Source organism: Podarcis pityusensis (assembly GCF_964106645.2).
Source record: "Podarcis pityusensis genome assembly, chromosome: 5".
Lineage (NCBI taxonomy): Eukaryota > Metazoa > Chordata > Lepidosauria > Squamata > Lacertidae > Podarcis > Podarcis pityusensis.
The window spans coordinates 87,225,274-87,241,603 of NC_138032.1; the positions used below are offsets into that span (position 1 = coordinate 87,225,274).

The 16,330-nt window shown below is 42.0% G+C and overlaps 1 protein-coding gene across 8 annotated transcripts in view; it reads left to right on the forward strand.

Moving 5' to 3' along the window:
• Positions 1 to 16,330, forward strand: part of GBF1 (golgi brefeldin A resistant guanine nucleotide exchange factor 1) — an 84,122-nt gene that overhangs the window by 37,985 nt on the left and 29,807 nt on the right. For 5 of the 8 annotated variants that reach the window (XM_081005399.1, XM_081005404.1, XM_081005401.1 and 2 more), the window contains exons 5-16: positions 197 to 315; positions 775 to 883; positions 1,275 to 1,335; positions 3,902 to 3,956; positions 5,208 to 5,306; positions 11,759 to 11,885; positions 12,703 to 12,920; positions 13,297 to 13,465; positions 13,664 to 13,875; positions 14,053 to 14,151; positions 14,983 to 15,177; positions 16,000 to 16,186. In XM_081005399.1, the coding sequence (XP_080861525.1) occupies positions 197 to 315; positions 775 to 883; positions 1,275 to 1,335; positions 3,902 to 3,956; positions 5,208 to 5,306; positions 11,759 to 11,885; positions 12,703 to 12,920; positions 13,297 to 13,465; positions 13,664 to 13,875; positions 14,053 to 14,151; positions 14,983 to 15,177; positions 16,000 to 16,186 (1,650 nt within the window). The remainder of the gene's footprint in view (positions 1 to 196; positions 316 to 774; positions 884 to 1,274; positions 1,336 to 3,901; positions 3,957 to 5,207; positions 5,307 to 11,758; positions 11,886 to 12,702; positions 12,921 to 13,296; positions 13,466 to 13,663; positions 13,876 to 14,052; positions 14,152 to 14,982; positions 15,178 to 15,999; positions 16,187 to 16,330) is intronic. The other 3 variants (XM_081005403.1, XM_081005405.1, XM_081005406.1) reach the window with 1 other exon arrangement.

Below are 16,330 nucleotides of genomic sequence, written 5' to 3' on the forward strand. Positions count from 1 at the left end.
GAAATCAATCCATTGCCAAATAAGAATTTATCTTTTGTTGAACCATAACTTGAACTGTGATTCTAATCTGAGTAAAGAGAGCTTTGGATGAAACACAGGGAAGGGAAAGGAAAGCCATGGAAATAAGAATGGAGAATTTTTCTGTGGTGCAAAATTCCCCTGGTTTGATAATGTCAAAAAATTCTCTGTTATACAGATTCTAACCATGAGGGCACAGCTGAGGGAATGGAGAACATGGCAGATGCTGTCACACATGCCCGGTTTGTGGGCACAGACCCTGCGAGTGATGAAGTTGTCCTGATGAAGATCTTGCAGGTATGTGGAACAAAGGGGCTGTTAGTGTAATGTCTTGTGCCTGATGCCCTGTTAATCTTGTTCCATGGAGACCAGATTGGGGAAGAAAAATGGTGTTGGGACTTCTACTTTAGTTTTCATCAATATTTTTAAAGTTAGGACTCTTGTACTTGCACTAAAAGCTTTCCAGTGCAAAATAATCCTCAACTGGAGAGGAGTTTTTTGATCTTTTGTAGTGAAAATTAGGCTTCCTTGGTGTGGTAGATTGAGGGGTGAGAGCCCAATCACAGTACATGGCAAAGCATTGTTTGTTTGCTTTCATTCATTAAAGTGAGATTAATGGCAGTTATGGCATGCAAGAGATGTAGTCCCCCATTCCCTTCCTTCAGTTGAAGTTTTCAGACATTCTCTGTTGTTGTACATGAGTTTCTCTTCCTGACACTGCTGTTGGAATGTCATCTTTATTTGTTCTTCTTTCAGGTCCTGAGGACTCTTCTCCTGACACCAGTTGGAGCTCATCTCACCAATGAGTCAGTCTGTGAAATCATGCAGTCTTGCTTCCGTATATGCTTTGAGATGAGACTTAGTGGTAGGTTTTCAATGCAAGAAAGCAAACCCCAAACTTTGGTTTCTATTAAATGACCAGAGTTCTGTCTGCAATATGAGTATGCACTGGAACATAAACAAGCATAAAATATGCTAAATATGCGCAGTTGAACTTAATAATAATAAAAAAGGTGTTTGCAGACCACTTTTTGCTCAGTTGCTTGTGTGTTTCTTTCACTCACCCGCTGTTTCAGCTCTGTAGCGCCACTTAGTGTACCTTTGCACATTCTGCTGCACAGCTGAGGCTGAAGCTGGTTTTAATAAATTTTCAGTAATCCTTTGTAAACAACACTTGGAGGGGAGTCTACTTGGAGAAGCCTCTAGATAATATCACACCAAGTAATGACACCTGTGTTATTTGTTTTTGTCTTCAGAGTTATTGAGAAAATCTGCAGAGCACACTCTGGTCGACATGGTGCAGCTGCTCTTCACAAGGTAAACCTCCTTGTGTTTGTCTCAGCACAGCTCAGGTGGCCCTTCAAGGACAGGAAGAATCCACACTTCAGTCGGGGGTGGGTAGGCAGGCAGGCGTGCTCCTGAATATCATCCAGTCCAAGCATTATCTGGTCCATGCAAATGCTTGGTCCTTGCTGAGGCGCATTCTTAGCATGCTAACTCTGGTTTAATGTGACATCCAAACATGGCAATAGTGTTGGAAATGGTGCAGAGCAATGAGAACATGAATGGTTTGCCACTATTAGTTTTATGTGCTGCGCTGGTTTAGCAAAAGGGTTTATGTTTCAAACAGCATGCACCTGAGACGCTTTTTTAAATGCAGGATCCAGTTGGCTTTGCTACTCAATGTATTTCCAGTTAAGATTGTTTGTTCCTGCTTACTGAAGTACTTTTTCACCTTGGTTCGCTGTGAATCTGGGAAAACTAATTTGGATAATTTGTCTATGACAAGGAGTCTGTGCCTGAGTTATAAGCTTTCCAACATATCCTGATACACTTTCCAGTTACTGTACCACAGCATTTATTCTATTACGACCAAGGATTTTCAAGAGTATTTCATATTAATCTAGATCAGATTGAGTATTTCGTATATTTGCTGTAGGAAATTGGGACACATAATGCTTAGGTTTTAGAATGTAAAATGACATTGCTTACCTTTTTTACTGTTGTAGTTCTGATATTTTAAAAATGGGTTATTAATAGTTTTTTATCTATATTTCACTCTTAACTATTCAGTTGGATGTTTCCAGAAGATATAGTTAGCTTTTGAAAAGGACAGAAAGGCAAGCTACTCTGTGTACAAAGAGCTATAGGTTTCCAGCATCTTTGAAAGCCTGCTATCTCACTCAGTAAGGATGCAAAATGATAAATGATATATGAAAGAAAGCCCATTTGTGTGTGGTACTTTGTAACCTCAGACATCATTAGCATCCTGAGCTAACTATGCATTTCCTAGTTGCTACTTGCAGATTTTGGTTTAGACTTTTCAGGTAGGCCCTCAGATATTAAGCTGCCTTGATCAAAGGACTGTGATAGAAAGTGAACATTGAACACCATGCATTTTGCATATGGGAGAAGCCTACTAGAGACTGATATTGCAATAGAAATGACGCTAGTTGTTCATTGAGGGTAAGTCCTAGCAGGAGATGCCAAGTACTGCTTTACTCTGTGGTCTTTGACTAAAAGGGCCAAACCTTAGAAGGTGAAAATTTCACTGAATAGCCTGGCAGATCACATGAATATCAAAAGCATTTCTCTGCTTTTTGCCTCAGTTCTTATCTGAGCTGTACAACCCACTTACCCACCAGCTGATTTTAAAAGCCCCAGGTAACTGTGTGCCCTTAGGCCAGCCCAGGACACAGCTTAAGGACCATTTTGAGTTTTAGGAGCCAAGAAACTCTAAACTGAGCCAACTGAGCTAAAACTTGTGCAGATATATCTATCTTTCTATTTCTTGTTGTTTGTCATGAACCATTTATGGGTATAAATAATAACAATGCAGATTTATTAGATCTTATGTCTACATTGTTAGCAATATATATACTCCAGTGCTTTATTGTATTTTTCAGTTAAAAGATTTGAATTAAAAGATATCTTCAGTCTTCTGCAGACCTCAAAAGTACACTTGAAACAATTCATTAAGTTCTAATGAGTTGAGCTGGGGGACTTATCTGCAGGGACTAAAGAAAGATAGCTCATTCACAGTGGTTCTATGCTGAGGGAGGCAGTCTACCCTCCCCCCCAAAAAACACCCCCCCCAATAAATCCATTCCGTCTGCATCCAGCAAGGCAGTTCTTAATTAGTTTTTACTATGTCGCCAATAACCATCCAGTAGCACCTTTAAGACCAACTAAGTTAGTTCTTGGTATGAGCTTTCGTGTGCAAGCACACTTCTTCAGATGCCTGAAGAAGTGTGCTTGCACACGAAAGCTCATACCAAGAACTAACTTAGTTGGTCTTAAAGGTGCTACTGGAAGGATTTTTTTTGTTTTGCCAATAACCATGTTAGTTTGACATTTTTAAAGAGGAATAAGACTCTTAGCTATAATGTAAAATGTGAATATTGGTGAAAATGCACAGACATCTAGACATTCAACTTTGCTTTTCTCATTCATGCCAAAATAAGTGCTCTACTGAATTAATGGGTCCATATAGAGAAGGATTTTTTTCTTCTTCTTCTGGACTGTTAATGTGTTTTAGATACTTTACTTTCTACTATGCTAGGGCTGGCAACACTCAAATGTTTCTTTAGGTGTGTCTGTGTTAGGAGTCAAAAGATTAGACTTGACCCAGTCATTTTCTGAAAATGTGAATTCAAGTCAAACCTCTGACCTTTATTCATTCCCCATGAACTGATAAGACTGATTATTCCTTTTTCTGATTATTACACTGTAGTGTAACTTTTGATCAGAAGAGGGCAGATAAACCATATTCCAAGGGGAAGCCTTCAGGGAACTGCAATTCTACTCTGTTTGCTGCCAGGCAGGAAGAAGGCCTTCCTTTATTCCTTGTCCTTAATATATATATATTTTCTTGCTATTCCAGATTACCTCACTTTAAAGAAGAGCCTAAGAGCTACGTAGGGACTAACTTAAAGAAGGTAAGACCCAAACTGTTGATGGATTCTTTGCTTCTGAGTGTTTGTAGTTACGCTATTCTGGGGGCAGGTGGGACAAATGTACATATGTATCAGTGGCACAGCTCTGAATCTTGTGCAGGCTTATCTAAGAAATGAGTTTGGGTTATGGCTCTTTATGCCAGTGTGAATCAGTCAGTCATCAACTGTATCGCTTAACCCAGGCATTGTAAGGAAGTGACTTCTGTGAGCCAGATCTGTTGCCTCCTTCCATTAACTGGCACCTCTTTTTTGTAATCTTTGTGCACCTGAACAGAGTCAACATCAGGAAATTTTTAGAGTGTTAGCTAAGGAACTGACCTTATGTCTCCCTCCCAGAACAGGGAAGTGCTCATACCTCAAAGGGTGGGCTGAATAGCTACCCACTCAGTTCTTTTCTTGCTGACATGTGGGCAGCAGCTTGTGTGTTTTAGTAAGCATTTGATTATTTCTTTACTTGGGTCTATTTCTCCTCTTTTTCTTCCCCCTTGTTCTCCCTGCTTTCTTATTGGGCTCCAAACTCATGCTCCGTCTCTCTCCTTTTTAAGGAGATAGGAATCCCTTTTCTTGTGACCACACATCAATAATTCAGCAGTCATCCTTCAAAAAGTGTTATTCTTGTGGGAGCATGGGGCTGAACAGTAAAAAGAAGCAAAGAAATCTGTAGCTTAGCCTGTACTGTAATAACAGGGGTATTTTCTTCCCTGTCAAGTTATACAGGGAACTTTATCAGACTCATAAGGAATATTCAGGACAACAATTTTCCTATTCATAAATCCGATTTGTACAAGAGAGAAAATTCAGTTAACCTTCTGCAACTTCGATATATTCAAGAGCAAAGTGCTATAGGGTGCATGCATAGATCTCTTCCTAGATTGATGCATTAGGAAACATTTTGAGCTCAGGATTTGCACCAACAGGCTCAGTAGTACTTCTGATGTTTTATGCTTGCAAATACAGGTATATGCTGTGTTCAAATTAAGAGTGTGTCACATAAAGCAAGCCTTAGATGTAAAAGGTGGAATGCTTTTCTGTAAGCATATCCTGTGTGAGAGCTTTTCATTAATCAGTGGGTGGCTCCTTCATCTCATAGAGGCCTTGGTTTTCACTCTTACTGTCCTGCTTTGCTTTTCATTATGTGCGTTACATCATTCCTTGCATTGTTACATGGATTCTGTCTTTGGGTTTAGTTTTCTTTTTTCTTTTTCAAACGGTACATGTGACTGTCTTTCACAGATTTCTCCATATCTCCTCAACAGACTGGAACTATGTAATGGGGAACAGTCCAAAGCCCTGAACCAGTTAGAGAGAGTACTACTCTTTAAGAAACTGAAGGTCTCTCTTTCTCTCCTTCCCTTCTGCAAGCATCTGTGGGTGGTAGTTATGTGTTGTGTAGCAAAAGCTTTCATTCATGTTTCTTATGCAGCATGGCTTTGGGGAAGAATGCATGTAGCAAACTGCTTCTGTTTGGGATAGTGTTGGGAGGAAGGCTTTAAATATAGAGGAAGTGACATTGCAGACATCAGAAATGCTGTTGTCAAAATATTCTGAGAATTTATAGAGAACATAAGCTAGAGATGGTGCTATCGATGGCCAGTTACCATCTCCTATCTTGAAAGCTATAGTTTAGTGCAGTTTATGAATTTCTGGAGATATTGGCACAAATGAATGAGGGTGGTCATAACTATTTGCGGCAGGGAAGCCGGCTGCAACTGCAAATATTGCTAGGTTTTATGCATTGTCTAAGGTAGGGTACAAGGCTTAGTATATGGAATCATAGAATTGCAGAGTTGGAAGGGACCCCCCCCCCCAAGGGTCATCTAGGCCAACTCCCTGCATTGCAGGAATCTCAGCTAGAGCATGCATAATAGAAGGCCATCCAATTTCTGCTTAAAAACCTCCAATGACAGAAAGTCCACCACCTCTCATGGGAATCTGTTCCACTATCGAACAGCTCTTACCATCAGAATGTTCTTCCTGATGTTTAGTTGCAATCTCCATTCTTGTAACTTGAACCCATTGGCTTGAGTCCTGTCCTCCAGAGCAGGACAAAACAAGCTAGTTGCATCCATGTGATAGTCATTAGTAATTCAGGAAAGGAAAAGCTATATGCAGAACAGTATCACAAATATGCAGGATCCACACTTTCCCTTACCAGGTAGCCATTATTCTACAAAGTTGTTTAGCCAGAGCTAGAGTTATGTTTCCAAACTGATTATTACTCATAATAATTTAACATAAAATTCCTTCCCTTCTAATGTAGCTGGATTCAGAGAGCTTAAGGCACGTCTTCAAACTTCATATTTTAACCATTGTGGTTTAAAGAGTTCCATTTAGAGCTGCATGATGAACACTTTTCTTTTCCACATAGGATTTATGTCAGATTAGATTGTTCTTTGTGGATAAGGCAACTAACAAGTGGCATAAATTGCAATGCAAATTGTGAGATTTCATTTTATGTCCGTGATGAAGGAGGATTACATTTAAATTTCATATTTCACGCTCTAGGTCTGCCCCTAGAAGCTTTGGATGGATTCCTTAGTGCAACGTGTGTGTATATGTTTCTAGTTCATGTGGCTGCTACATCTGTTGAAGCCCTGCTCACATTGTGGGATATGTAGATGATTAGGGATATAAAGATGATCATTTCTAAGTGCCCTTCCACTGAATACAGCCCATTTGGCGTCCTGTTACACAAGGGTGCAGGAGGCAGCAAAGCAGATGTGATAACAACTTGAACACAAGGCACATAAAACTTGGGCCATAACTGTTCTAACACTGTGTGAGCCTACTTGATGTCAGAGATGGTGCCAAATAAGCAATACTTTTTTTTCCTCACGATTGCATCTGCATGGTTGCAGCCCAGTGAAGCTTTTCCCAGTCTACATTCTCCAGTCTACATTCTGATTTTAAGGAACCCTCAATAGCACCATGATTTATTTGCTAAGCACGTCAGGAATAGAAAAGCTTGTGTCTACCTCAACTTGGATGGCACCATGTCAGCAGTCCAGTCAGTGAATGTGTTTAGAACATCATCCATTTAGAAATTGTATTAATTTCAGTTTTTGAGGCCTGATGATGTGGACAAGTTTCTTGGAGGTGTGTGATATATTATCTGTTTGCTCAAACCTTGCACTTCCTGGCTAGCATCTCATGATGACTGACTGGTTCCATGAGTTAGTTATTGCTTCATTTACACAGAAGGTGGTCCTGGTTGTATTGAAGGGGGACAGTCATGAGACCACTCCTGAAGAAGGTGTCCTTTAATCCTTAAAAGTTTTCTTAGTGTTGGCTTGTCACAAATGTTCCCTTTTAAGAGAAGGGCTGTATATCTGTTTCTAGATTATCAGTATTGGAAGAAGGACAGGAGGAATGTGACCCTGTTAATTCTCCTAGACCTCTTAGTGGTTTTTGAGTTCATCCACCATGTCCCTTTGTGGACTGGAGGTTGGGTGAGGATTGACTGCAAAATGCTCCAGTGGTTGTATTCTTATCTGTATGGCTAGTTTCAGTAGGTGATACTTTGATCCTGTTACTCTGTTCTGAGCTACTTGTGCCATGGGTTCTGCCTCCCATACTGTCATCTGCATGAAACCAATAAGTGAGATCATAAAGTGCTGATACTTGACTCTAATTAATGTGCTGATGATGACCACCTCTGACCCCCCCCCCCCATTTTCATCAAATTCAAGTGAGGCAGCAGATGTGCTGAATTGGTGTCTGAGATCAGTAGTGGACAGTATAAGTGCCAATAAATTGAAGCTCAATCCAGATAAGATGGATGTACTGTCTGGATGGTATTGTATTCCCCCTAAAGAATTGGGTTCACATCTTAAGGTTGTTGTTAGACACCCAGAGACAGGACCAGATCTCCTTGGTGTGTGGAGTGCCCCAGGGTGCGATACTCTCCCCGATGCTTTTTAACATCTTTATGCGCCCCCTCGCCCAGCTTGTCCGGAGTTTTGGGCTGGGCTGCCATCAGTATGCTGATGACACCCAACTCTATCTGTTGATGGATGGCCATCCTGACTCGGCCCCAGACACACTGATCAGATGCTTGGAAGCTGTGGCTGGATGGTTACGTGGGAGCCGGTTGAAGTTAAATCCTTCGAAGACAGAGGTCCTCTGGCTGGGACGGGACGATATGGGATTGAGGGGGCAACTCCCATCTCTTGCGGGGGTGCAATTAGTGCCAGCACCGTCCGTTAAGAGTTTGGGTGTAATCTTCGATACCTCCCTCTCCATGGAGGCGCAGATTGCAGCTATAAAAAAGGCGGCATTTTTTCATCTCCGCCAAGCTAAGCAGTTGGCTCCTTACCTCTCTCGCCCTGACCTAGCCACTGTGATCCACGCGACGGTCACCTCCAGACTGGATTATTGTAACTCGCTCTACGTGGGGCTGCCCCTGAGACTGACCCAGAAACTCCAGCGGGTGCAGAATGCCGCAGCGAGACTCCTTACGGGGTCTTCGCTGCGGGATCACATTCATCCGGTGCTATACCAGCTGCACTGGCTCCCGGTGGAGTACAGGATCAGGTTTAAGGTGCTGGTTTTAACCTTCAAAGCCCTATACGGCCTAGGACCCTCGTATCTACGGGACCGCCTCTCCTGGTATGCCCCACAGAGGAACTTACGGTCTTCAAATAAAAACATCTTGAAGGTCCCAGGCCTCAGAGAGGTTAGGCTGGCCTCAACTAGAGCCAGGGCTTTTTCGGCTGCGGCTCCATCCTGGTGGAACGCTCTGTCACAAGAGACAAGGGCCCTCCAGGACTTGACATCTTTCCGCAGGGCCTGCAAGACAGAGCTGTTCCACCAGGCCTTTGGTCAGGGCGCAGCCTGACTCCCTCCTTTGGCAATCTTTACAATACTTTAGTTTATGGTTGCCATCAATTTTGATTTTAATTAATTCTTTGATGTTTTTATAATGTTGCACTATTTTAGTGTTGTTAGCCCCCCTGAGCCCGGCTTCGGCTGGGGAGGGCGGGATATAAATAAAATTTATTATTATTATTATTATTATTAAGTGTCATCAGTGGCACTTAGTGCTTTCCACTAGCTAAGAACTCCTCTTGGCCATAATTATACATGCTCTAGTAGCATCCAAATAAGACTACTGCAGTGTATTATGTGCTGCCCTTGAAGATTACTTGAAAATGCCATTTGGTCCAAATACAGCTGCTGGACTGTGGAATGGGGGCAGCTGGGCAGCGCATACCTCACAAATTCTAAAGCAATTTCACTGATCCTTAAGTCCATCTCCAAATACAATTCATTTTGTTGGTTTTAACCTTTTGAAGTCCAGTACAACTTGGGCCCTTTTTTTAAAAGCAACTGCCTGCTCACCTATCCAGCTATTAAAATAATCAGCTAAGGTCCTCCTCTGGGTGTGTTTGCTGTAAGCGGAGGGGGTGGTGGTGATCAGGGAAGGGGCCTGTTAGTTGAAGTCCCCTGCCCTGGGAAATATCTTCTAGTGAAGCTCACCTGGTGCCAAGTTTAATGAGTTCTAGGTGCTGGCTGAAGTTCCTTTTATTTTCCACAGACCTTTTCTTTAAAAATCATCATCATCATCATCTTCATCATGCTGCCAGTTGCTGAATTTATAGTTTTTGCTGATGTTCTTCAGTTTTAGTGTTTGTGTGCTTAGGTATTTTCAAGTTTTTGTTCTATTATAAGTCATCATGGAAGATCATAGAATTGAAAGGCAGGGTAATAATTTAAAATGAGTGGTATTTCCCCTGCAAAGCAATGTTCTTGCTGTCTTGGCTGTGAGTCCTGGAATACCTTCTTCCGGCCTTGTGGGTCTTTTCCCACCTGACCTGTGTGGGTGGGGCCCTGACTAACTCCAGCTGCAAAAACTGACGCTGCTGACTCATGGGCTGGGGTGTTGTTGTGGGTTGGATGTTGTTGCTGATGGTTTTTTGTATCTTTGCTATAGATCTTGTTGCAGAAATTGTTCAGTTTGGTTGTGTGTTTTTTAATGTTTTGTTTATTGTTTATGACTACTTTTGTTGTGTTGCAGATATGTATCTTTTCATGTTGTAAGCCACCTTGAGCACAGTTATTGTGGAAAGGCGGCATACAAATAAAATTATGTATGTATGTATGTATGTATGTATGTATGTATGCCTTGCCTACACGCCCCTTAAAATAAATAGATCAAATATACTGAGTATAGCTGAGATCATGCCACTTCAAGATTAGGAGTTAGAACTTGTGTTTTGGTGCTAAGTGACCTGCTCGTATCTCAGGTGGTATGCTTCTATTTCTCACTTTCTTTTCTCCATCAGAGTTTGATGTGAGTGTTTTTGCATCTCTCGAGTAGGCATGGGGAACCTGATCTGGCTGCTGGGCCTAATCCTTTCCCCCCTACCATCCACAGGCCAAATTTGGTAGGAGGCAGGGCCACTCACCTGTCCATCGCTTGCTGCCAGGTGATGACCACCAGGACTTTAAAGCACCACACAGGGCTTCTGATGAGCAGTATCTTCAAGCCTAGTTTATGTAGGGACTGGCTGTGCTTCTGCCTGCCCCACACCTGATGTCACAGGGGGGCCTAATATGGTGAGAACAGCCTTGTGAACTAAATTGGGACCTGCAGCAGGCCAAATATGACTCACAGGCCAGAGGGTCCCCCACCCCAGTTCCAGAAGCAGAGCAAAATTGCAGTGCTTATTTAAATAAATGATTTATTATGTGATTAAATGCACTTAAATCTATTAAGTTTCCTTTTGTTTACAACAAAGATGTTCAAGGTGGATTAGAACGCTGTTTTTATTTAGACATAGCTATCATTACATTCAAGAGTAATGCTGCCTTTGTAGCTTTTTAATTTGCAAAAGAGATTTTCAGCTTTAAATCAAAATTATATTTGGGTAGGCCTTCTGGAAGCATGCTAAGAAATAGTAGGGGAATGTAACTAGTCAAAAGGCCTATGATTTATTTTTTCACAACAGTTTCGTGGGATTCTAAAATCCATGTAATAAAGAAAAGCTGGCAGCCCATAATGTAATGCTGCACATATATCCAGGCAGTGGTGTAGCGTGGGTTGTCAGCACCCGGGGCAAGGCAAGTAATTTGCGCCCCCTAACCCGTGGATTTGCACCCCCTAACCCTAACCCCTAGATGTTGCGCCCGGTGTGGCCGGCCCCCCCTGCACCCCCCACGCTACGCCACTGATCCAGGCAATGCCACACAGCCACTAAACAACTTAAGCTCTTCTTTGTGTGTGGGAGGATGATGATCGGAGCCTGCCAACAAAAGAATAAAGAAATATTTGTGAACAGAGAAGAAAGATGTCTCCACTACAGAAACATTTTTACCTGTTTTTAAAAACTTTGTAACGCCATCCTCTTCAACTGTATCCCAGTTTGCAACTTGTTTAATTGGTCCCAGAGAACTCAACAAGAGCAACTGAGAGCAAACTTGAGGCTCTCCTCACCTGCATAACTTGGCTTTTGATTCCATTTCTTGGTTATGCGAGAATGTGGGAGAATGTCGAAGGAGTGGTTTGTTTGTTTGCATTTACATACGTAGGCACACAACAATGAGATTCAGGCTCAGCCCTAGACATATCTGTGCTAACAATTTTTAATATATTTTATAAACTGAAGTAATACACAGATAATGAATTTCCAACTAAAGTTGGGCTAGATCATGAGTCATGCGATAGGAAGCATGGGTAAGCTGGCATGATCGTAGGGTTCTAGGTCTGATCAAATGCTGTTGCCAATTCTCTTGTGACGGTGAATAGGCTATAAGAGATATTCTATGTGTTTTGCTGTTCACAGTTGAAAATGCGAGCAGGGGGAATGAGTGACTCATCAAAGTGGAAAAAGCAGAAGAGATCGCCACGGAACTCTTGCCATGTAGCCAAAGTATCCCAAGGAACAGAGCAGCTTGCTGCCAATGGGACAGGTATGGCAACTGTTATAACATATAAATGGAAACCCAACTCTAATGATAACCTTAACCATGTTCTTGATCCAAAGATTCTGCAACCATAGAATACACAATAGTATGGATGTTGGTGAACGAACAGAGCTGTGACTGTTGGGAGCCCCACACCAGTTGGCTTCCTTGTTGGTCTTTGGGACATTATAGCTGGACAGAGTGGCCCACTGCCTGTGTTGCAACCACCTAAATCTGCCCCACCTCTCTGGATCTTTGTTCCATGATTGTAGGGGAGACGAATAAAGTCTTCCTGCTTGGTTGTAACTGAATAGGGAAAAAATTATAAGTGGCAATATAAAGGGCACCTTAATGCTGCTATCTTTGAAAGATCTACTACTTAATATACGACAGTTACAAAATACATTGTTAGCTTGACATAAGATATTTGAGAGTGGTACAACCATTAGCAAGTAAAGTATGAACAATTAGCAAATAAGCTTTCAGTTCATCAAGAAAATAGCTAAGAAACTTGGGATTATATTACAAAACATTACACATATTTTTAAAAGGTGTTTCAAGAATAATAATTTTAAATTAGCAATTCCTGAACTCATAGAATTGCACCTTGAATTGTGCCTAGAAGCCAACAGGAAGCTAATGCAGCCCAGTGGAGTATACTCTGTGCAACCCATTCCAGTGAGGCAGGCCACTGTGTTCTGTGTCAGGCGAAGTAATTAGTGGCAACCCAATGTACTGTGCATACACAAGTGGGAATGTGGTCCTGAGCTGCTTCATAATGGGTGCATAGCTACTACTTAATGCTGCTGTTTCTTATCAACAGGTGGAGTTAATTTCATTGATGTACCTTCTCCCGTCTCATCTGGAAGTTCAGAAAACGCATCTACTACAGTCAGCCCTTCCACTGACAGTGGCTTAGAGAGCTCCTCTCAGATCAGCTCTAAGGAAGATCTTACGGACTTGCAGTTGGTCAACCCTTTAGGAATCAGTACATCAGTGCCTTTAACTGAGTCTAGAGCTAGAGAACAGCTAGAGCCCCAGGTATGAACTTAAGCTAGTTTCTGATAAACTGCTCATCTGGAATATAGTTTGTACAATCAGCTGACCTACAGGAAAGTTCAGGCTACTCTGGTCTTCAACTGGTTGGATAGGTTTGGGTTAAGAATAACACACACATTCTGAAGTAGCAGAGCAATTCCACAACAGTATAAGTAGCCTAGCCTTCAAATATAGACCAGCCTTTGCTGCTAATTTAGATGTCTGATGTCTAGCCACTCAGCCAAACATTGAGGTACGTAGTCTGATTATGAAAATTGATATTATCTGAATGAATAGGGTTGCTTGTGTCAATGAACTGTTCATGCAGCAATGATAGCTTATACTAATTTTCCTGTATTGTTAATTTGTGTGACTAAAGAATGAATGCCCCCGGGAAGAAAAGACGCCATCTGCCTCAGTGGAGTCTATCCCTGAAGTTCTGGAGGAGTGTACATCTGTAGCTGAACACTCAGACTCTGCGTCTGTTCATGACATGGACTATGTCAATCCCCGGGGAGTGAGGTTTACCCAGTGCTCTCAGAAAGAAGGTGAGTGCTTTGAAATAAAAGCAAGTTTTGTTTGCTTCTATCCATCCCACTCATTGATGGGGGGCGGGGGGAAGTACCTAGCATTTGTCTTTATCAGTAATATTTTTATTTAAAAAATCTCTTGGGCTTATTGGAAAGAGGTTGGCTCAGAAGTGCTATAATTGTGACCTTTCTACTTATACTCCCTCCCCATTCCAGGCACAGCGTTAGTACCCTATGGGTTGCCCTGTATCCGAGAACTACTCCGCTTCCTCATCTCTCTCACTAACCCACACGATCGCCACAACTCAGAAGTGATGATCCACATGGGGTTGCAGCTGCTCACTGTTGCCCTGGAGTTGACCTCTGTTGCAAACTGTCCATCTCTCCTAGGACTGGTGAAAGAAGAATTATGTCGATATCTCTTTCAAGTGAGTTTTGGAATTATCGTAGTCTTATGTCTATTAGGCAATATCTGTAGGGATATAGGCCTTGTGTTAGTGTGGTCTGGAATAAACACTTACATTGCAGTTTTAGTTTGCTTTTCAAATAGAGGGAAAATGAATATCTCTCCACTAACAATCTTTCAACTTCTAATTCTTTCCTAGTTACTGAATGTGGAGCGACTCAATCTGTATTCAGCTTCACTTAGACTTTGCTTCCTCCTCTTTGAGAGTATGAGAGAACACCTGAAATTCCAACTGGAGGTGAGTCTTGTATTTGGAGGAGGTAATTTAAACAACTTTGTGGCTTTGTTCATGGATGTGTATGAAATCCTGTCTAAGAATTTAGGAAAGTGTGTGGGAACTGGAGGTGACCTTGTGACTTTCTGAAGATTGGAAGGTGCTGTGCCTGGGAAGACTAGGCCCAGTGACAGAAGTGGTGGTTGCTTGGTCTCTCTCCCTGTCATCTCCCATAGAAGCAGCACTCAGATCTATAGTTGCCTTGATTGGAATGTTGGAATCTGAGCAGCAGTCATGGGCAGATTTGCATGCTTCCCTACTGACCCTAGTTTTAGTTTCAAAGAATCTCAACATAGCGTTGCATGTGAACCAGAAATCCTGGTTCTTTCAATTAAAGTTATTTGAAATGGGAATAAATGGAAGGAGGAGCACACAAGCCCGACTCTTTGCCTGGACTCCCTGAGGATTGGCCACATAGCAATAAACTAGGAGTCAGTAGTCAGTGACCCATGAGCTGCATGCCACCTTTGGCCTCTTTTCATGTGGTCCTTGGCATAATCTCATCCTGACGGTATGGAGGGGGAAAATAGGGAAAGTGGGTGGCAGAAAGAAAGAAAGAAAGAAAGAAAGAGAAGGGGTGTTGTTCCATCACTCATTCTAGCCCTGCCATTGCTGGCATGTGACTCCAACAAGTTGCCTTCAAAGGAATCCAGCTCTCATCAGAAATATAGTTTCTCACCTTTGTGCTTATGGATGGTTTAGTTGTGCTATGTGTAAACTGGTGTCCCAAATGAAATTAAATACTCTGCCTTGTTTTGCATCCTATATACTGAACTCGTCTCTCTTGTCTACCAGATGTACATAAAGAAGCTGATGGAAATTATCACAGTGGAAAACCCCAAGATGCCCTATGAGATGAAGGAGATGGCCCTGGAGGCCATAGTTCAACTCTGGAGGATTCCTAGTTTTGTCACTGAGCTGTACATAAATTATGACTGTGACTATTATTGTGCTAACCTCTTTGAAGACCTCACCAAACTGCTATCCAAGGTCCTGAAAATGAGCTATTTTGCTCTTGTCTTTCCATTAGGATTGCTCAGCAAAAAAACAATAATACAGATGTAACTAGATCTGAGTGTGTTTGAAGAATGAAATATCAGCCATGTGCTGATGTGTTGGTGGTTGGTCTGATCAGAACCATGGCAGGTGGGGAGGTGTGGGTAACCCTCGTTCAGTAAGGTATCTCTAGTCTTGCCGTCACAGGATGTAATCACCTTTGGTAGAGGGCATGAAAAATAATTGCACAGTATCTCAGCTGGATCTCACCCCCAAGCTGTGTTTAAATCATGAAAAACAGCAGGAGAATCGATCATAAGTCTCCTGTCACATGTACTTTTAGCATAGGGATTCTTTCTTTAGAACAACAGACATATTTGATTGGAGCATTGTGAGGAACACAAAGTGTTTAGGGCTTCTATCACCAAACACATGAGGCTTCACAGCTGATGTATTACAAAGAGCTGTAATTGACTGACTCTCTGATAGGTGTCTTACTGAAGGTTTGGTGATGGGCATTGTTCCTTCATCCTTCAAATGTTACCTGTAGGAAACATAGGTGTAAATGCAGCGAACTTGCCTTCCACCACAAAGTATAAATCCATTTCAGAGTCTTAGTGAAGTTTTACCTTTAATGGGCAACCTGAGAGAGAACAGGTTATTTGCAGGGGAAGGATTTTTTGAGGAACGGGACAATGTTAGGGAGGTTTGCGTGGGGGCGCAGAGCTTTGGGGCTGAACAGCTTCTGTGTGAGTAGTTTTCCTTGCTCAAATGATTAAACCTAATTTAATGCTTAGCTATGCTTGATTTTCCCAGAATGCCTTTCCTGTTTCTGGACAACTGTACACTACTCACCTGCTGTCCCTTGAAGCATTACTGACAGTGATAGATAGTACAGAAGCACAATGCCAAGCCAAAGTGCTCAGCAGCATCTACCAGCAGGAGAAGGAAGCACTAAAACCAAGTACAGAAACTCCCTGTAACATCAAAGAAACAACCCATAGTGAGAACCTTTTATTTGGTGCCTTCATCTTAATTTTATAGTAACGACTGTCCTTCCTGACTGTGTTCTAGACAATACTGCTACCTTTTTCCATAAATCCTCCTTCCTAACCTTGACCTGAATGCTTCAAAACTTCTTAAATGA